General features: G+C 40.9%; 1 protein-coding gene across 1 annotated transcript in view; it reads right to left on the reverse strand.

Moving 5' to 3' along the window:
• Positions 1-3079: 3079 nt before the first annotated feature.
• EFNA5 (ephrin A5) overlaps positions 3080-23432 on the reverse strand; it is a 619210-nt gene continuing 598857 nt past the window's right edge. Inside the window, exon 5 of the mRNA XM_030193452.1 lies at positions 3080-3444. Coding sequence (XP_030049312.1) covers positions 3323-3444 — 122 coding nt within the window. The 3' untranslated portion in view covers positions 3080-3322. The remainder of the gene's footprint in view (positions 3445-23432) is intronic.

The raw sequence follows: 23432 nt of genomic DNA on the forward strand, positions 1-23432 counted from the left end.
TAGCAAATGACCCTTAACCATCAGCTATTTTGTAGGTGATAAGGGTTCACAATTTAATCATGCACTAATCAGTTAGCTAACTGATTAGTATAGAAGTGCCCACTCTGCACCTCAAAAAAAAATAAAGATTTTTTTTTTTATTACGTGGTGTGCATGTGCAGAATGTTAAATTACTGTGGGACATCTCAGTGCATCCCATGGTAAAACCTTTCAACTTGTGGAAGCATGTGCTAGTGCAGGTAACACAGCTTAATGTGAGATTTCCCCCTCATACTACCTACAAATTTAGTGCTTCCTCTTTTTAGGGCATTTTCTCCTTCGTTTTTTTGCAGGTTGTGCGCTAATATTGTCCCTAGTGCTCGAGACCTGCAAAAAATATAAGGCAGGCAGACTTAGGGGGTCTTTTACAAAGTCACGGTAGAATTTTTACTGCATGCTGATTAGCACATGCTAATTGCTAGAGATGCCCATAGGAATATATGGGTGTCTCGCATTTGGCGCACACTTATTTTCTGCGCATACTAAAAACTCTAGCGTGCCTTTCTAAAAGGACTCCTTAGTGGCCACTAATTAGGAGGCACTAAATGCTCATGCATTAACTCTGCATTTACAGTCAGCATGCACTAATCTTAACATGCTAGCTGGTTGAGTAAACACGCCCATTCTCCCCCCCCCCCCAACAGATTTAAAAAAAAATTATCATCACACAGTTTAGCTCGCGAAAACAGGGAAAATACTGCACAATGCTTTAACACATTTATGCAGTAGCTTGCTCTTGTATGCTGTGTGTTATAGACTTAACACCCTTTAGTAAAAGGGCCCCTTTATCTGTTAGGTTTAATAGTCTTTCAATTAGTACATTAATTAGCAGTGACCATTGGTGATGCAAGTATTGAACGTTACTGCAGATGTCAATGTGGACAAAAATCTTCCAAATTCATGTTAAAAGTGGGCTATATGCAAATATATTATTTCATTACTACCTAAAGATAAAGTGATAGAAATCCACAGAAGCCACCAACTCTGAAACAAAATTAGGGCTGTTAACATAATTTTGACTAACCGCTTTTAATCAACAGAGTTCATTTCCATGTACTTTATAATTCTTATACTGTTAGTCAATTTCTTCTTAGACATATTTTTCTTTTCTTACTGACACTAAAAACTGTCTAAATCTAAGCTGAAGGAAATACAATGTGCCCTTCGTATGCATGAAAAGAAAAAAAAACAGTGTCATCTTTGAGACACAACAGGCCAAATTTTCACAATATCCACAATGAATAGATCAATTTGTTTGCACTGCCTTCATTACAGGCAAATCAATCTCATGCACATTCATTGTGGATATCCTGAAAGCCTGACTGGTTGGGTGTGTTCTGAGACCTGGATTGAGACCCTCCCTTGAATATTTCAGTGTGTTTAAATTAATTTTCTGATGGCAATATATCAGTAATTTTGTTTAAAGGGTTGGAAGCTTATAGAAGCCAACATCTATGAGTGTACAGCATAAATAGAAACCCCCTACATTAGATATTAACTGCTGCTCTGTATGGTGTCATGTGAACCGAGGTTCTGATTGAACATCTGAACACATCTTTTATATCACAATCATACTTCTTTTATCAACTGTCCTAGATGGATCTCTTTGCTATGTTCACATAGCGCTATCCATTGTTAGCAATCTATTGTATCTATAATTGATTTTGTAAAAATAATGTACAAAATTTGGTATTGTACTGAAATCATTTTCCTGTCTGTTTGTCTCGCATGGAGCATAACCATAGTTTCTACTGCAAAGCTTTGTTTCTGTGTCCACATCATGTGGTGTTGAGAAAGGATTAAATTATCAAGAGCCTGACTCCATCCCATCATAGTCCTTCAGTTCAAAATTCAAGGCAGCATAAGTAACAAATACCTACATTTTACATTTCCAGGTTGCAAACTTGTGAAATCCCAGCCAGGATCAAGTGTACACTCGCTACTATGTCGCTGCTTACTCCATGAAACAGGCGATTCCTCATTCTTGTAAAAGCTTCAGGAGCTACAGCTTCTCCCACATTTAACTACAAGCACGCACAGTCATTCTCAGCATAAAATATTTCTAAATAATGCATTTTCTAATCTAGTTGATTAAAAAAAAATATTTCGTTAAAGTCTTTGGGAGCCCATCAAGTTAACCTCCTGCAGATAACCACGTTCCCTCTACAACTGTGACTAAGTCTGAAAGGGAAGTGAACACAAACTGAACTTTAAACGTTTCTCTTCTCCTTCCAGATGTCATGCTTACTTCTTCCCACACGGTTTTTGAAATTTTACCATTTGTGTTATTGATGTGTGTTTCCCAGTGTTCTAGAACTTGCATGGGGAGGAGCCAAACTCAGGTGTACACTGGCAACCCCAGTGTTAACTTTGGCCACTGTTGTCTTCTGAAAGTAATGTCACCCCAAGGCAGAGCCAATGGCCGTCAACTTCAAAGCCAACCTTGGGGAAGGCCACTTTAATCACTCAAAAAAAAAGCCTCTTGTTTCAACCACAATGAAAACAAAATGTAGCACCATGGTGATCGTTTTCGAAAGCGAGATATCTGGTATGCTGTACTCACAGGCACTCACACCCCCTTGCTCATCTACATCTGGTCATGTTTCACGTATGCACCAACACTCTTAAGCATAAACATTTATTGTAAGGACAGAAAATGCTTCTCGTTTGGTGCAGTCAAGAGTGCTCAAAGACAGTTATGCAGAGAGCAGGGTCTTAACATGGCAGTACAGTAAGAACTCCTAGAATAAACGATGCTTGTTATATCTGTTCTTAACATTTCTCCTCTAGTCTTGATGTTGCAGCATGCTGTCTCGCATGATCACCTGAATGAGAAGGCATTAATATCGTACTGAGGAATAAAACGATCCTGGGTTTCCACCCAGCTCCCTCATCCTCTACTGCCTTCATCTGTTACTATTTTTCCTTGTTGCTTTGTCCAATATACAAATAACACAGTGAGTTAACAGTGGTGATTTCCTAATGGAGAATGCACAGTAAAATAAGAATCACTGGTGTCATAATTTGGCATTTTTTTGGAGTTTTTTTTTTGTTCAGTTTTGGGAGGGGGTGAACAAGGAAAGCTGTGGGAATAGGGGCGAGAGGGTAAGCTGACCTTTTTTGTTTTAGTTGAGGCTGAACCCCCAACTCCCCCCAAAAAACAATTTTGACATCTGCAAAACCAATAAAAAAAAGTCCCTTTCTTGGGATAAGCAGTTAATTGGATCTCTGATATTCCAAGACCCTGATGTTTCCTGGGATGGCATTACTGGAACACACTGTGCTATAATGTCAAAAGCATTGCTAGGAGAAATGATAGGGTTGTCAAAATCCAACTGGGTATCCTTGGTGTTTGTGCTGCATTCTCCCCACGGGATGGCTCGGCCGACTCATGTACTGTATCATCTGTTGAAAGAAAAAAAAAAGTATACATCTCAATGAGATTTTACATCTTTAAAAACTCTCTGTGCAACCTGCTGCAAGGAAAATCTAGTACTCTCTGGAAAGTAAGGTAATGAAACTGGTACATTCATTAACTTTCATATCTGCATAATAACTTTAAATCTTCAGAAATATTTATTTTCATTTAAAAGAATATACACACTAACTCAGGGGTGTGCTGGTAAATTTTTAACAACAGGCTCTTTCTCCGGACGTAGCCAGCTCTGCAGTTGGAAGGGCCAGGGGTGGCCGGGGGGGGGGGGGGGGGGGAAGGGGGAGCAACACTTGCCTCTCTCTTCTCCCTCCCTTCGTGCGGGCACACTAGGCATATCTTTGCTGGCAGCCAATAAATGGACTGCCACCACTTCCAACGTCTTGCTCTGAGCAGCATGCTGAAACTTCTCACACATGCTGGAGAAGTCCCAGCCTGCTGCTCAGAGCTGGAAACAAGGAGCGGGGAGCAGCCGCAGTCTATTTACTTGGCTGGCAGGGCTCAGCATCCCCACCAGCAAAGTAAAAGAGAATTCAGCAAGGGGCCCAAGCCCACATTTTGGGAGCCAGTTGTTAAAGTAGCCATGGAGGGCCCTACTTTAATAACCAGCTCCCAAAATTCTTAAAAATTTAACAACCGGCTCTTGCGAGACTGTGAGAGCCTGCTCCAGCACACCACTGCACTAACTCCTAACAGGTCACCCAAATTTGAACACCAATTGAGTGCTTAAATTTGTAGAATGCTGCCAATCACACTAATAAAAGGGAAAGGAAATGGGATGAGATATACCGCCTTTGTGTGGTTTACTTATTATATGCAGGCACTTATTTCGTTCCTGGGGCAACGGAGGGTAAGGGGCCCTTTTACAAATCTGTGGTAAGCATGAATGCATGTTTACCGTAGCAGAAAACGGCTTACTGAGGGAATGTTGAGGCATCCCGTTGTAATTTTGGGATGTGCGTGTGGTAGTCCCACGCTAAAACTAAAAATTCTTTTTTAGCACTGGGGTGAGTGTGTGCAGAGACTGAGTGTGTTCTGCATTAATCGATTAGCACAGCTACATTGTTGTGTTCTAATTAATGTGTGGCAGTAGGGGTTCACGTGTTAATAGCCTTGAACTAATGGCAAAATTAGTGCGTGGCCATTAATAAGGAAAATAGAAAAATCATCCATTTTACCCCTGCGGTAAAAATGGCCTTAGCACACGGAAATGACCCGTGTAAGGCTGCGCTACGGCCGCTTTTTACCGCTGTTTGGTAAAAGGGCCCCCTAGGTGTCTTGTCCTGAGTCACAAGGAGATGCAGTGGGAATCAAACTCAGTTCTTCTGGTTCTCAGGCCACTGCACTAACAATTAGGATACTGTTAAGATGGGTTATTTTATTTTACCACAAGTCATGCTATTTTAGCATAATATCACGATGCGCTAAAATAACCTCTCTTAATGGCTGCCCCACTTTGATACATTTCCCCCTAAGGGTAGACCTTATGCACGTAAATGACAGCAGAGCACCAAGTGTTATTCTATATTTAAGGCGCGTAAATGGCTTAGCGTGTAAATACAAGGGGGTGTTTATATGGTGGGACGTGGGCATGTTATAGGTGTGGCCAAAATTTACGCAGGCTACTTACAGAATACCGTAGGATGTGTGTAAATACTGCATAGATGTGGCATAAATGAACGCTTATATTTATGTGCACCAATGCTGGTTTACGCTAGTAATCTTTAAGAACACTTACGTGCATGCTTTTAAAGAATAATCTCACTGCCTGCATAAATATGTCATTTAAATGTTGGAAACTTGTCATAGAGTTGCCCCTGAAATCCCTTGCTTTCTCCCCAGAAGGATGTCTGATTGATTTAAGCCAAGACTGACTGACAGTGACCAAGTTTTGGTACCAAATCCCAGTAAGTTAGCTTCATCCACAGTGCTCATTCCCAGAAACAAGCTGTGGAGAGAGTCCATCTGGCTACTAATTATTTATAGAACTATCATTCCAAAACTTATCCAAACCTTGCTGAACTCAAGACTTGACCACATTATCTGACAACAAATTCCATAACTTATTTTAGCGTTACCTGAAAGAAAAAATTGTTAACTTTTGTTTTAAATCTGTTACCTGCTACTTTCATGGAGTATCCCCCTAGATATAGTACCATTTGATAGTGTAGATAACCATCTCCTATTAATTTATTCCGCATCACACAATCTTTAAACTTTTATCATATGACCTCTTAGGCCCATCAGATGCACAAAACCTAATGAGCCAGCAACATGGTTTTTATACCAGTTCTAAGTGGTTTAGCGAGCAAGAAGTAAAATGAGACATGCACAAAGGAGTTCTCCGTGCCATTTTCCTATCATGGTACCGGTTAAGTTGTATACAAAGCCATTTTCTGACCCAATGCAAGAACAGGAAAGGGAAATGGGACTTGATATACCACTTTTCTGTGTTTTTTGCAACTACATTCAAAGTGGTTTACATACTATATAAAGGTACTTATTTGTGCCTGGGTTAAGTGACTTGCCCAGAGTTACAAGAAGCTGTAGTGGGAATTGAACCCAGTTCCCTAGGATCAAAGTCTGCTGCACTAACCACTAAGGCTACTCCTCCAGCCCCTACCTTTACCATCAAAATTTTAACGGTTGGTCAGGAACTGTTGGTACTGCCTAAGATGACAGCTGAACAATGGAGGGAAGAATTTCAGCCATCAGAATCAACTGGACCCTCATAGAGCAGATCTTTTTTTTCACTTCCTCAACCTGACTACTGCAGACAAGCACTGAAAGAAAAAGGTCTTTTACCCCAGCTGAGCCACAACAAAACACAAAACCTTCAAGTAATCCTTCAGGAACTCAGCATAACGAGAATGCTCGGGGAGGCTATGGAGAAAGAAAACGCAGCCTCCTCGAGCCCTGAAGGTACTGGAAAGAAAGCGTGGTCCTAGTCACTGCTGCAATGGGACTAGAGGACATTGGGGTAGATGAGATCTGCATGGGCTCAACAGGAAAACGTTTGGCAAAGCAGAGGAAACAAAGGACAGCCAAACTTTTTGCAAGGTGGCAGCTGTCCAGATCACTTTCTCCCGATGGGGCAGGGGACAAAAGCAGGCACCAGCGTTCAGGTGCCCGAGCGGGAAACAAAAAAAAACAACAACAAAAAGCCATCTGTGGCATGCACAGAGCAGCCACGCTTTGCGATTGGCTGCTCTGCGCATGCTCAGTTGGACAACTGGCTTCCCCCATCGCATGCAAATGAGCCCTGTTCACAAAAGCAGCGAACAGCTCATTTGCATGCGATTCTCTTTGGGTATCCATCTGTATTTCCAAAATGGTAATTTTTACTGATTTGAAAATATGGATGGATTCTTAATGGGGATAATAGTGCATTAGGGCCTTAGTCATTTCTTCTCCAAGGTGTTTAGCCTTTCTTCATAAGAGAGCTGTTCTAACCCCTTTGACCTTGTTTCCACTTTTCCTAGCTATGAGATACCTTTTCTTAAGATATGGTAACCAGAACTGTACACAATACTCAAGGAATGGTCAAACCATAGATTACCACAGAGGCATTATGATATTCCTATTTTTGTTTTGAATTCCTTTCTACATAGTCACTAACATTCCATTTGTAATTTTGACCACCAGACTGGATTTCAATGTATTATTATTATTATTATGGATGACAGTTCCTAATATGGAGCCCGACATCGTAACACTGTATACCCATGGTTAACATATTACCAATTACGCTATCTTACTCCTCATTCTTAAAACTCATTCTTTGCTTGATGTAGTTAGTGATGATAGGTGGGAGGTTTCAGGCTTGAATATTGACCTTGGTTTTAATTTTTTTTCCATTGCTCTTAGTTTTAAAAAAAATCAAGTTTCAGATATCATCGTTTAAAGATCCCTTCTTTTACTAAGCTGCACTTCCTCTCATTTGCCGCGCTGGGAATCACTACTGTGCCTTAGCAAAAGAATCCCCAAGGGGCCCTTTTACCAAGTTGTGGGAAAAAGGGCCCTGTGCTGGCAGTGGAGTCTGTTTTTCCTCCGCGCACCAGGGCCCTTTTTAACTCAGCAGGTAAAAAAAAATGCCCTCAGAACACATACGTTGGAAAGCCCTTACTGATACCCACTTAAGTGGCAATAAGGGCTCCCGCGTTAACCCAGCAGTAACCGGGCAGCTCGCGGCGATGCCCGATTACCACCGGGTTACCGCCGAGCAAGCCATTTCCAGGAGGTTTCATTTTCCCCCGGAAATGGCACGCGCTCGGGCAGACTACCGCCAGTGGCAGTCCCAAAAGATCGAGCGGTAAAAGAGCCCCTAAGGTTGTACGACATTTTGGAATTGCTTTATTTTTTTTATTTTACAAAACAAAGGGGTCCTTTCATTAATATGTGCTTACAAAGGTTTTTGCATGTGTGCATGCTACCCACACGCTAAAAAATAGTTTTTATTCTTTAGCGCTGGGGGTGGGTCTGGGGGGTGGAGAGTGGACGTGTTCTGCGCTAATCAGATACAACAGCTACATTGCCGCGCACTGATTAGCACATGGTTAGCGCGTGGGCCCTTACTGCCTACAAAACTGGTGTGAGTAAGGGGCCCTTTTACTAAGGCACGTTGGCGCTGCGTGCATACAATGAACGTCAAGTTGGAGCTACTGCCCGGCTACAGTGTGCCCCGGGCAGTAATTTTTTCACATGCATCCAAAACACGGTAAAAAATATTTTCTATTTTCTACCGCATGGGGCTTACCCGGTGGTAATCGGCAGTTTACGTGCGCTGACGACTACCGCCTGGTTAACATGTGAGACCTTATCACTCATTCAGTGGGTGGTGGTAAGGTTTCAGGCCGAAAATGGATGTGTGCTGGTTTTAATTTTGCTGCATGTCCATTTCTGGCCACGAAAAAAAGGCCTTTTTCCCAGGTGCGCTGAAAAATGGACCTGCGTGCGTCCAAAACACATGCCTACACCAGCACAGGCCATTTTTCGGCACACCTTAATAAAAGGGCCACTCAGTGCTCATGTTCTAATAGGAAGATTATCATGTGGCCATTATTGCCAAAACAGAAAAATCAGCCATTTCCCAGCAGCCCTAAAAATGGTCTTAGCGCACTGGAAAGACCAGTGTTGGGGATAGCAGCGCAGGCCACATTTTAGCACTGCTTAGTAAAAGGGCCCCTATTTTATTCTGCTAATTCCACAATCATTATCTCCTTTAGAAAATTAAAAGGTGCTGATTTTTAGACATCTCCTGGAAGCTTGTTACACCCACACCAAGACATTTACAATTAGGATTGGCAATCTCAGGGGGCCTTTTACTAAAGGTTAGCTCAAGTTATCTGCAACAGGTCCCATTTTATTCCTAATCTTTTAGTAACAGACCCCTTCGATGCATAAATTCAATTACTGATAACTGTATTTTCCAAAGAATGTGCGTGCATTACATGTATGTATCATGTATGCTATAGACATAAAACTGGATATGGGTGTGTTAGATGTAGATATGTTTAGGGGTAATCCTATAAAGGGGCTCTTAATATTTGTGTGCTGATTTGTGTGTGTGTAAATGTTTAGAATATGACACATGCAGATAAATGCTAAAAAAAAAAACACCTAAGCACTGTTCTGCAAATACGTTCATATCTTATATAATCCTCCAGATTCTAAATAAGTTGCCCAAAGTTGGGTGCAGTGGCCAGATGCACAGGTAAGCTAATTATTCAACTGGGTGCTTACAATCAATTACTGAAGCTAATTGCAATTAATGCTGTTCTATAACGCTGTCTGCCCAAAGTGTCTCTTGTGCCACTCAAATGGGGGTGTGGCCATGGGAGGAGCATGGGCAGGTCAGGGGCATTCCAAATATTTAGGTTCAGGGGCATTCCAAATATTTAGGTTCAGTGTTATAGAATACAAGGCTGTACGCCCTACTGGCGTCTCAGGATTTATGCTGGGTTTCAGCTGCGGTTAAGTCTTTTTGTTGGAATCTGCTCAAAGTCCAGAGTACCATTTACAGAACAGCGCTTAGGGCCTGAACCTATATATGCCCTCGGATTCTATATAGCGTGCCTAGAGTTACGTGTGATTTCGCATGTAAATCTAGGCGTATTCTATAACTACACGCGTAGACTAATTGTTTTAACAAGCTGATAAGCGTTAACATATCTTAACAAGCAATAACGAGCACAAATTGGCAAAAATTAGAATTTACGCACGTACATTGCTAAGCGTATTCTGTAATGTACTGCGTCTAAAATTCTAACGCATTCAGGCAAAAAGGGGCGAGGAAATGGGCATTCCAAAATCCACACGCATTGCTATAAAATACGGTCCAGTGCATGTAAATCTACACTCAGGGATTTACACCAACTTTTCGTTGGCGTAAATGCTTGCACATTAAAAAAAAAAACAATTCAATGACCAATTGCAAGAGGACAACACTAATCCATACAGCATGGATTACTGTATATGAGGTCTATTTGCATCAATGGAAGCAATGAATAGATCTCATACATATTCATAGTGGAAATCCTGAAAACCAGGCTGGGTTGTAGACCTCAAGAACTGGATTTGAGGACCCTGCTGTATGGATTAGTGTTGTCCTCTTGCAATTGGTCATTGAATTGTTTTTTTTTAATGTGCAAGCATTAAAAACTGTTAAAAAAAGTTTCTTGGGAGTCATTTTGGGTAGTGATGAATTGGGTGCATAGTGGCACTGCATTAAAGTTAAGAATATAAGAATAGCCATACTGGGTCAGACCAATGATTCATCTAGCCCAGTATCCTGCTTCCAACAGTGGCCAATTCAGGTCACAAGTACCTGGCGGAAACCCAAATAGTAGCAGCACTCCATGCTACCAATACCAGGGCAAGCAGTGGCTTCCCCCATGTCTATCTCAATAACAACTATGGACTTTTCCTCCAGGTACTTCTCCAAACCTTTTTTAAACCCAGTTACACTAAACGCTGTTACCACATCCTTCGGCAATGAGTTCCAGAGCTTAACTATTCTTTGAGTAAAAAAAAATATATATTTCTTCCTATTTATTTTAAAAGTTTTTCCATGTAATTTCATTGAGTGTCCCCTGGACTTCATACTTTTTGAAAGACTGAAAATTCGATTCATTTCCTCCTGTTCTACACCACTCAGGATTTTGTAGACCTCAATTATATCCCCCCCCCCCCCCAGCTCTTTTCCAGTCCTAACTTCTTTAGCCTTTCTTCATATAAGGGGAGATTTACCCCTTTATCATTTTGGTCACTCTTCTTTAAATCGTTTCTAATTCCACTATATCATACCATGGAGTGATATAGAGGCATTATAATATTCTTGGTCTTATTTTGCATCCCTTTCCTAATAATTCCTAGCATCCTGTTTGCTTTTTTGGCTGCCATTCCTGCACCATATCAATTAGGTTGAACTCATTATTCCTTTCTTTTCATTTTATATTTATGTAAAACCTTTCTTTAACTTTTTACATTGATGGAGAATCAAGTTCACTTTGAACTATTTGAAGAATATTCCTGCATTGAATTTGATGAATTTTATGTATTTTAATGCATTTTTGTTTTTCAGTACTTTACATTCATGAGCAATTATAAATCATATAAACATGAACAGCCAATTTAATAAGACTGTAAATCCAAGAAATAAGCATAGGTTAGTCTCACACAAATGAAAGTTCATTAAATTTAAATATATTATATAATGTGAATAATCATTTATAAACATGTATAAACATTTCCTCTATAAAATAGTAAAGAATTGAATATAATGTCATACACAGGCTACCTAAAAATCAATGCTATGTATGGCAGATCTATGCAAGTACTGTCAATACAGTAAGAACATAAGACATACCACAGTAGGTTAAGACCAACGGTCCATTGAGCCCAGCATCCTGTCTCTGATAATAGCCAAGCCAGGTCATTTATTATGTATGTCACACCACTCATGATTATATTAACTTCTATCATATCCCCTTCCCTGTTATCTGTTCTAAAGCTTAAGAGTCCTGAACTAATCAGGCCTTTCTTTTTAAGGAGTCACTCAATGCCCTTACTGTGAGGTGTGTGGTTATAAATTGCTCCCTAACTTCAACCACACATGCACAGACTTCTATTTTTTTGTGATAAAAAATGGTATGCAATACTATATTTGAAAGATAAGTCCATAATGCAGGCTGTATATAACTAATGTTTACTAATCCAATAACATTGCTTCCCCTTTTTTGGTTCTCTCTAGGAAATAATTCCAAAAGCTTACCAGAGAGCTCAGTTTGTGCAGATTTGGATGTCAAAATTAATCACCTGGAAAATCAAGTTACAGAACTGGAAAAATGCAACAATACCTCAACTGAAGATCTTAGTATTGCATATGGAAATTGGAGGCCTTTACTGAAGTAGAATTTGATTTAGGGGAAGTGATGATAGTTCCAGGAAATAGTTCTGCTTTGGTTGTACCACAGAAAGGCGGTATATCAAATGCATCTCCCCATTACCCTATTACATTAAAGAACTACTGGGGGACTTTAATATTGACCTTTGCTCTTGATATTTCTAGATCGTCACAGAAGAGAAATAAGCCTTTTTTGGCTGAGCCAAAATGTCAATGTTATATTTATTAATCACCGTTTCCCCTAAAACAAGGGTTCAACGCAATGTACCGTTAAAAGTTGTCCTAAAGTTATATATAATGCAATCATATCATACTAGTTAGCTTAATAACAAATGTTATAGCTAATACCAGCATTCAAAAAAATATGTTTTCAAACAGAATTTTAAATAATTCCTCTCAAATCTAATAATTAATGGAAGAGAATTCGATAAAGGTATAGCAATAACAGCAAAGATGGTATTAAGTATTCTAAAAAATCATGTTTTACCAAAAGACAAAGGATAGAGAATAAGCTGTTTAAACAGCCCAGCGAGCAAATAAGGATTTTGAACCATATTTATCAGCAATTCTGAAGTGGAACCATACATGATCTGATATAAAAACAGAGTGATTTAAATGAAATACGCTTGGCTACCGGAAGCCAATGTAACATTGCCATATAACCCCAAATGCTAGTAAACCTACAGCAGTTTCTTGTATAAAATGAAGCTTTTTAAAATATTTAGAACATAATATCAAATACATTACAATAATCAAGATGGGAAAGTATCATCAACTGAACCAAAAGTGCAAATGCTTCCTCAATTGTTGTAACTTAAAAATATGTCTTTTTCCACAAATAGTTAACCCAAAGGCCGTAAGATAATGAAGAGTCCAAAATTGTTCCTGCTATAAGATTAGCAGATGATAAGATACTAACTATTGAAACAGAGTCTTGGGTGTTAGGAATAATCTCTTAAACCATAAAACCTTTGTCTTATTTGCATTTAATTTTAACCTTCAAGTGATCCCTGATGTAACAATTTCCGGTAAATCAGAGATTTTAAGAGGCACTGGTAAAAGAAATAAAATATCAACCACATAAAATAACATATCTCCAGGGTTAAGCTCAAGTTTACCTAAAGAAGACATGAAGAAACTGAATACCGGAGACAAGGACTCCGCACCCTGGTGACCAATATCCAGAAAACTCTATCTTGACGTACATACACAATAACTACGATTCTTCAAGAAATGATATCTATCTGCAAATAATGGGCACTGCGATGGGCACCAGGACAGCACCCCAATATGCCAACCTTTTTATGGCTGAGCTGGAAGAGACATTTCTGAATACACACCAGACCAAACCTCTAAAATACTACCGGTACATCGATGGCATTTTTATGATTTGGACGGAAGGTGAAGAAACTCTGAAACAATTTTATTCTGCATTCAATACATACCATCCTACAATCAGATTCAAAATTGACTACTCCCCAGAAAAAGTCAATTTTTTGGACACCACGGTCTCAATCAGTGATGGCTGTATACAAACATCTATATACAAGAAACCCACAGACAGATGTAGCTACCTCCACAACTCCAGCTTCCATCCTTCACATACAAAAAGATCCATCATTTACAGCCAAGCCACAAGATACCACCGTATCTGCTCTGACCCAGGGGACAGAGACAGACACCTTAAAACCCTGACTGAATCCTTCAAACAGAAGGGCTACAACCCCAAAATAATCTCCAAGAATATTGCCTGCTCCCTCAAAACACCCAGGGAGAATCTGCTACAGTACAAAAAGAAAAAATCCACAGACAGAATCCCGCTTGTAGTGACATACAATCCAGAGCTGGAAAAACTGAGGAAAATCATAAGAGATCTACAACCTATACTCCAGGAGGATGAATTACTGAAAGAGATATTCCCATCCCCACCAGTACTGGCCTTCCGACAGCCACCCAATTTAAAACACAAGCTAATCAGAAGTAAACTTCCTTCACAGACTGAAAAGGAACAGAAGGGCACACTTCCCTGTAATTTATCCAGTTGCAAACTATGCCAAAATATTTCACAGGACCCCAAAGTCATCCACAAAGGAAAGATATTCATCATAAAGGGATCTTTCACTTGCTCATCTTCCAATGTGGTATATATCAATCAGTGTAAAAAATGTAACGAAGGATGCTATATTGGAGAAACAGGCCAGATGCTTAAGACAAGATTCAATTTACATAGACATCATATGAACAATACTGGTGCCAGCAGGGTTCCCACGCCTGTTGGTCAACATTTTACAGGACCAGGACACTGTACCAGTGATTTCACAGTGAGAATCCTCAAAGGTAACTTTAAAACCATACAAGAACGTAAGACCTTTGAAGTCAGAATGATTGAATATTTTAACACCCAACAGAAAGGACTTAACAAGGATCTGGGGTTCCTAGCCCATTATAAACCATAAAGCTGTATGTCCCTGTTGATCACCCTCCCCTCACCTATCCACACCCACCCTGTTAGAATATCAATGATATGCTTTGATGTCCCCATGCATACTTCCTACCCACCCCCCTCCTCCCACCCTGTCAGACTGTCATAGTAATGCTTGAATGTTTTCACTTATATACACTGTCAGCTAGCACATTTGCTTATTTCCGATCTGAGGAAGAAGGGCAACCTTCGAAAGCTAATCAAGAAATGTATTAAGTTATGTCCAATAAAAAAGGTATCATCTTATTTTCTTTTCCATGTTTTATTTTGTTTGATTTCTATTGATAACCTTAAGAGTGGACTAACACGGCTACCACACTCCTCTACTCAAGAAATCAGTAAATCAATTAGATACAGATCCTGAGATTCTAATATCTGCCATTCTTGAAAGCAATAAAAAAGGATAAATGGCATCGAACACCACAGAAATATCAAACTGTAGCAAAACAATCTGTTCCCCCCGGGGCGTAGCTATATGGGGCCACTGGGGCCTGGGCCCCTGTAGATTTGGTCCTGGACCCCCCTGCCGACGACCCTCTCGACCCCCCCTCCCGCCGCCAACCCTCCCCCGCCAATGCCTTGGGCTACCTTTGATGGTGGGGGATCTCAACCCCTGCCAACCGAGGTCCTCTTGCTTCTCGCGCAAGGTTTCGTTCTGTCTCAATTAGTTTGGTGAAAAGGGGTACAGACCATATAAGTCTGCCCAGCACTATCCCCGCCTCCCAATCACCAGCCCCGCCTCCCACCACCGGTTCTGGCACAGACCGTATAAGTCTGCCCAGCACTATCCCCGCCTCCCAACCACCAGTCCCGCCTCCCACCACCGGCTCTGGCACAGACCGTATAAGTCTGCCCAGCACCATCCCCGCCTCCCGCCACTGGCTCTGCCACCCAATCTCGGCTAAGCTCCTTAGGATCCATTCCTTCTGAACAGGATTCCTTTATGTTTATCCTGGTTCAAATCCCACTAACTTTTTAAAATTATGAGCCCAACCGAAATAGAAGTAAACGTACTGTACCTAAATTTATAATCCACCAGCAAGCCTGAAACTACTGAAGTGGTGTACATTCAAGTACAGTTGGTAGTTCTCTGTTCTTTGAAGGCTCATAATTAGAAAATAAGAGAGATAAAAGTGTGATTTGAACCAGGGCCCTTTGGTTTAAAGTCCACTGAACTGACCACTATGCTACTCCCTCTGCTCTGCCTGGACATCTGTGTGGCCATTTTTATCAAAATGATGCCAAACATCCTCATCCCTGGTTTTTTGACATTCATAAGTAGGAGGTTTCTCTTTGGGAAATGGCTATTCATTTTGGATGTTCTCAGCACAAAATCATCCACCTCACAGCCATGTTCAAAAAGAAAATCGGAATGTTTTTCCTATTTGAAAATGGCTGTGAGATAGACAGGTTCCTTTTGGACATTATGAGCAAGACGTTCCGATTCTGACAGATGACTTTTTGAAAATGCCCCTCTATGTGGTCAAAGAGGATGCCTAGAATTTTCAGAGAGTCTCTGTACTGAAAAGAGTGACCGCTGATAGCTGGCTGGGTGGATGTGGATAAGCAGGGGTCAGAAAAGTACATGGCTTTGCATTTGGAGATGTTTAGGAACAGCAGAGTATTGCTAAGCCTGGAGGAAACAGATAAGCAACTGCTAAGAGCCTGTATGGAGGACAAAGGGGTTGGTAGAGTATCTAAAACCTGAATGTTGTCAGCGTAGTTGTAAGGAGTACAGCCCTGCATTTGGGTTAGAAGTAGAACAGGGGTGAGAAATAAGTTGAACAGTGTTGGAGTGGGAATAGATCCCTGCAGATCACCACTTTGATGGATCAAGAAGAAGAAAAAAAGCTATTGTGAGAAGCTGAAAAGTGCGCTCTGTGAGAAATGATGCAAACCATTTAAGAACTAGACCATAGATATCTATGGAATGAAGACAATGGATAAGAATATTGTCATCTACAAGATCAAAAGCCGATGACAGATTCAAGGACGCTAAGATGACAGAGAATCATTGATCGAGAGAAGTATAGATTTCTTTGTACAGGGTGGTTAATAGTGATTTGGTGCTGTGTCCTGTTCTGAAACCTCCTTGACAGGTTATAGGATCAGAGATGACTCAAGACATAAAGACATGCGGTTGAGTACTACTTTCGCTAGTATAATTGGAGAAGAGGGGCAGATTGGAGAAGAATGTGACTAATACATGTTTCCAATATGGGAGAAAGAATAATACGAAGAATTTGCCTTGAAAAACGCTAAATAGGCAGGCCAGTAACCTAAGGCAGATGACGTTGGATTCAAAGAGTAATGATTCAGCCACTGAGTGATAAGTGAGAGGAGGGAAAGGATTTGCCACTGGGAACATAGGAGAGAATCAAAGGTTTAAATGCTGCCGTTCAGATGTGGGGATGCTTCTGAAAACGTGGAGACAGAATTTAAGAAAGAACAGACAAATTGGAATTAATTTGTCCAGATCAAGATGTCTCAAGTTCCGCTAGTACCTCAGAACAGGATCTGCTGACATAGAGGGTGTACATGGAGAAATGGACGTTTACATACTGGTTACATGCGGCAGAAGCATCTATTTCAGAATCCTAAACAGGTCAACATAGACACATAAAAATTTTATGTTCTAGCAAATAAATATTTATGCTATGATATAGCAACATAGACATTTATGTGCCAGAACATAAATATGTGTCAGCCATTTTAAATACATTAAAGTCAATTTTTTCCCAAAGGCGTCATTGAGCCTGCCACTATTCTGTGCCAGTTTCACTTTTCGGGTGGACATCACTCACTGATGAATTAATGGGTGACCTTCACTAATTCCTCCAGAAGAGCACTGCTCAATAGGAGCACTTTCTGAAACCTAGACTACCCAGCAGTGGCGTACCTACATGGGGCAACGGGGACCTGGGCCCCCGTAGATTTGGCCCTGGACTCCCCTGCCGATGACCCTCTCGACCCCCCTCCCACCAACGACCCTCTCGACCCGCCGACAACCCTCCCCCGTCGCCACTGTGGGCTACCTTTGCTGGCGGGGGACCCCAATCCCCGTCAGCCAAGGTCCTCTTCTTCCCGTGAAGGCTTTGTTCTGTTTCTGACGGACGTCAGACTCACAGAAACAGAACGAAGCCTTGCAAAGATGCCTTTATCTGCCCGGGTGCATCACACTGCAGCTTAATTTTTTTTAACAGTTTCTGCACATTGAATCAAGAATTTTGACATATTCCCCTGAATTCTATATAGTGCAACTTAAGTTGCATGTGCAAATCTGGTCATGTTCCGGATTTGTGCGCAAAACTTAGTTAACAAGCCAATCAACACTGATAACTACCACTTAATAAGCAATTACTGACACTAATAGTAATTAATTAGAATTTACGTGCATAACTGTCTAAGAATATTCTGCAACATGATGCGTGTAAATTCTAAGTCGCATAGTTGAAAAGAGGGCGTGCCCATGGGTGTGGAATGGGCGGGTTGTGGGTGTTTCTAAAATCTATGTGCGTTGTTGTAGACTACACCTGGTCTGCGCCTAATTTGGGCCTCGGGATTTACACCCAGTTTTACTTGGCGTAACTGCCCACAACTAAATTTAGTCACGTGGACGGGTGCTCGGCAAATTCTGTAACCTACGTGGAAATTTAGGCTTATTTTTAAAAAAGTATGCCTAAATGTTGAAAAACTTTATAGAATATGCCTAGGTGTATATTTTTTAGCGCAGATTTTGCAGGCACCATATACAAAATCTAGCCCACTGTCCATGTCTGTCCTACCTGGGGAATGAAATGGTGCGTACAAATCTGCTTCGAAACAAAAAAAAAACCTGGTTTCTGTCGGGCTCTAGGTAGAGGAGCAGTATACTAATCCTAATTTCATTGAGCATCCGAAATTTTCTTTTCAGCAATAATTCTCATGCTCTCTTGCCTAACAGTTTTTCAATTACTCTTTTTTCATCTGTTTATTAATGTAGCTCACTCTTTTTATTTCCTCCTTCACTCTACGTTTTCCTGCTCTTTTCAGCTCATTCCTTCCACCATCTCCTATTTATATTTTCTCCATCATTTACCATACTCCTTACCCACTAACCATTCCTTCCTCTCCATTCACCTCTCTTTTTTTTCTGTTCCTCATTTGCCTACCTTTTTCCCCCCACTCCTTTTATTACTCTTTCTCCATCTCATTTCTCAGCTTTTTTTTTTTTTTTTTTAGCTGTGGGTGGTTCTATAGGGATAATGGAACTTCTAGTCACTGTCTCTGCAACACTATATGAGTTATGCAGTACAGGAAACCATATGAAGGTACCTGGGAGATTTTTCAGTTTTCCGGCTCTGCCTGTACCAAATAGAAGTCAAAAAGAAGAATTTAAATAATGGTGTAGAGCACACTGAAAATAACTAGGAGTTTCATGTGCTCCACTCCCACCATTCCATGCTAAAAGTCTAACTTGAGATGGTTAAAAATGTGCAGCAGATATATTGCTGTAGGGAATAATTTTTCATACATTAAAGTCTAAACGTTTGGCAATATGTGACTGCACCCCATAAAGTTAACTAATGGCTACAAGTTTTTTTTACAGCCAATAATACTGGCCCCCTTTTAAAGCCGTGCTAGTGGCTGTCGGTGCAGTAATACCGACACAGCCCATTCACGTAGGTTTAGAATAATTGTTAAGTATAGGTAGGAGTGAAATTCTGGAGAGTTCTGTATAAGAACAATCTTGAGCAAACATAAGACTGAAGAAAGATTGTACCCATAGAAGACCCTTAGAAGGAAGAAACATCAGCATACTTGCTGGGCAGGGATCTAAGTCACAATATCCCTTACCATGCATGTAAATAAATTGTTATTCTTGAGAATATGGGGGTAATGCTCTATAGATTGCCTAACGCTAGGCGCTGGAATGATGTGCACTAAGCAGAGAGTGTAAAAGAGCAATTGTGCATACATTTGATGCGCCTAACTTTAGCCATGAGCAGATATGTAAATGATTGTGTCTAACTGTAGGCAGTTAGGTACATCAATACTAGTATCCTATAACCTGCATGCGTAAGTGTAAGCACGCCCCTGATCTATCCATGCCCCCACAGGTCCAAGCCCCCTTGAAGTTGCATGCTCAGAAGTGGTGTACCTACTTTGCTTGCCACCCAGGGTGGAACACCACCCCACCAAGGCAGAGCACCCGTTCCTCTAAGCAAAAGAGTACGCTAAGCAGTTGGTAATTGCTTGTTAACATCCAATTAACAGCGCTGATTAGCTAGTTAACCAATTAAGTGCTCCTTTTACTAGGCGCACAATGTCAATTCCGACGCTATTTTTGTAGCGCCAGAGTGTACCCGGCGGTAATCACTGCCCAGTTACTGCTAGGTTAACACGGGAGCCCTTACCACCTCCTCAATGGGTGGCAGTAAGGGTCCCCCCTTCCCCTGAAATGGCCTCACAGCAAGTGCTTTACTTGCCACACAGCCATTTCCTGCAGGAAAGCGAGACTTCCCTTTTACCAGCTGCGATAAAGGGGGGCCTTGGCGCACATGTAAAACATGCACCGATGCCGGTGCCGGCCCCCTTTTGCTGCAGCTTGGTAAAAGGGGCCCTAAATTATGTGTACTGTTATAGAATATGCTTCAGTTTCCGTGCAGATTTCCAGGAGCCATAGACAGAATCTGGGGGTAAGCGTAAAATTGTGTGTACGAGTTTACAAAACTAGTGGGAAGTGTAATAATATGCAAGCTAATCTTTTGCAGAGATGGGGAAGCAGTAGAACTAGAGGTCATGATTTAAGGTTGCAGGGTGGGAGACTTAGAAGCAATGCCAGGAAAATCTTTTTCACTGAAGAGTATGGTAGACACATGGAATGCCTTCCTAGGAGAAGTTGCGAGGAAGAAAAGAGTGACAGAATTCAAGAATGCGTCGGAGAAACACGGAGATTCTCTATATAGAAGGATGGGATCCAATTAAAGCAAAACTTAAATGATCTCATAGATGGATTGAGTTTGACATTAAATCTAGAGATTGGTAAGATTAATGCTGGGAAGACTCCTACAGTCTGGGTCGCGTAAATTGCAAAGACTGATCAGGCATTAACGACTCTATGATCAACAGACCATAGAGTCTGTTGTATATGAGTGAGTGGAAAGATGTTGTTAGCTGTGTATATCTATCAGGCTAAATCACTATGGATCTGCTCATTAAGAACCAGTTTCTGTTAGTTCTGAGCAGACCTGTAGTGAACTAGCCTGAGAGATATACACAGCTAACAACATCTTTCCACTCATTCATACAACACAGGCAGACTCCTGAAGCAGGCTGCTGGGCCGAAACACGGCTGTATCAAGTCGTTGTGTTGACCATAGAGTTGTTAATGTTGATCAATAAACTTTGTAGACTACATACAGCATCATCGTCACCTTTGCTGTTCCCTTTGTGGTATTTTCCTGCGATGTTGTTCTTCTGTACACTGAACGCCTGATCAGGAACAAGGCTGGAGTTTGACAGCAATTCCAAAAGTTGGGAAGCAGGACCAGTGCCAGGCAGACTTCTATGGTCTGTACCCCAAAATTGGCAGGGAGAGATAGAGATTAAGTATGCCAGTGTTTAATCATGAAGAAGTGGAATCTGGGCAGTGTGTCAGATACAACTCTGCCCACCTTGTTGGGCAGACTGGATGGACCATGCAGGTCTTTATCTGTCAACATTTACTATGTTACCTACACCCTCTGAATAGTACATTTTTCTGGATAGCAGGGTGGGAAATTCAGTGAATGTGTCCAGTGTTCCATTCAGTGTCTCGTGTTATTTGGTAATGTCAGGGTAAGATGGCTACATTCTACTTTTTTTTTTTTTTTTTTACTGTTTTATTTGTTCTTAGTCCAACTTACCTCAGAATGTTTGTTGGATCCACATTTTTGTGGTCTAAATTTTCTGGATGCTATTACGTTATTTGTTTTTCTTATTGTACTAAGGAGATTACAAAAAGTGCATTGTACTGTAGCCAGTGATTTTCTCATTTTCAAGTTATACTTGATGTAATTTTGCAACTTTTAAGACAGAGTTTTCTGACATTTTTTGTGTGTTCAGATTATTTATTTTTGAAGGAAAGAAGGCACTTCACTGATCAGCATTGAGAAGGAAGGACAGTGAGAGAAAAGGGATAGGGGAAGGAATTCAGGCAGGAAAGGAATAAGGGAGACCAAGGAGAGATTTCAGGGGAAGTGGATGAAGGAGATGAGGGGTTTGAAAATGTGTGAATCAGAAGCAGACAGAAGGATGAGTACGAAAGGGGAACAAAGGGAAAATTGATGACCTAGGATGCTGATCCTTTTATGTTTGTGTGTTTAAAAAAACCAAAACTATCCTCCCGTCCTCCCATAAACTTACATAATCCCCAGGCCCTCTGATCTCCATACCCACCTCTGAGCCCTCAAACATTTCCCCAAAGCACTTTGAGCCCCTCACTCATATAAATTCTCCCCTCATATCCTGTCTAATCTTCGACACAAAACAATCTCCTCCTGCTGATCTTTTTCGAAGTACAAACTATTGATCATAGGACAATTCATCATACCTACTTGGCCACAGGACAGTTAGTCGGTCATAAGGCCTTTGATCACTGCACCTTTTGGTCATAGGACCTTGTGGTCATACGTATAATGGACACATCTACTACTGGTCATAAATCCATTAGGTCACTGATATACTGGTCACAAGAAATACATCAAAACAGTGGACCCTGAGTTCACCACAATGTTTTTTGGATGGGAGGAAAAGGTCTCAGATTTCACCAGGTCGAGTCACCCTGAGCATTTAAACTGGCTCAACAAATAGAACCCCTTGGCGACTATTGTAATCATCGACCAAAAACCCCCTCCTTCCTAATTAATACATATTTTATATTTTCAAATTTTTTTTTAATCTATGAAAAAGTGACTGCCAATTGGCAAGATTCATCAATCTAAAATGACACTGACCTGTAACCCACTGAATTCCATCAGGCACTCATGCACAGTGTCATGATGTGACCACTGGCCTATATCCCTTGAAGAAACAGCAGCAAAATATCACTTCTGCCTTTTTTGATTATTAAATATTGGTCACAAGAATGTATTGTCATGAAGAACTTTGGTTTCTAGATTTAATATTGTTACATGAGCTTCAAAGGCTAGTAGGGAATGGGGCATAGCCAGACAACAGATTTTGGGTGGGCCTAGGCAAGAATTGGGTGGGCACAAAGTGTTCTCCCCCCCCCCCCCCCCCCAAAAAAAAAAATACATGATCTCAGCTTGTGGGAAAACGCTTCTTTCCACCTTGGCAGCAGGCATGCACTGAAAACTGAGCATGCGCAGGTGCCGGTGTCATGGAGAGTAGCGTTTTCGTTACCCTCAGGGGAAAATCTTCAGCTGGTGGAGCTTGGGATTCCCACCAGTTACCACTAAACATGTGCTACTGTTGGGTGGGCCTGAGCTATAAATGGGTGGGACCTGGCCCACCCAAGCCCACCTGTGGCTACGCTACTGGTAGGGATTAGGCTAGGTCTTTGAGCTTATTACAAGTAAATCTCTTTTATGCAAGTTATTGTGTCCTTTAGATTCAATTATTATAAACAATAAATTGTGTAAACTATAAATGTCTTTGAAGTCTTTCAGGAATGCACATAAGGCACACACTTATGTATAGCTGTTTGGCTGTTGGTTACAATCTTTTATAATGCTAGCTGCAGAATGTTAACAGGAAGTAGCTAGTGTGATGTACAAGTTTCTGTTTGATGGTAAGTTAGAAAACGTAGTTCTAACATCTGATAAAATTATTTACAATTTAGTATAAACTTTGTTAAAAGTGCGATTGAGAATGCTCGTCATAAATGGAAGTCAAGGGAGAGTACAGTATTTTGCAAAAAAAAAAAAACGTTCATCAATACTGCACACAAATGCAGCAAAGCAAGAACTTTGAGATGCCATGCTTCATTACTTGGTGATGGATTACATATCTTCCATGATGATAATGCTGAACATAACCATGAAGGAAACACTGCAAAAGCGTGTGCCAAAAATCCATAGGAAATCTGAAAA

This window comes from Microcaecilia unicolor, chromosome 2 (assembly GCF_901765095.1).
Source record: "Microcaecilia unicolor chromosome 2, aMicUni1.1, whole genome shotgun sequence".
NCBI lineage: Eukaryota > Metazoa > Chordata > Amphibia > Gymnophiona > Siphonopidae > Microcaecilia > Microcaecilia unicolor.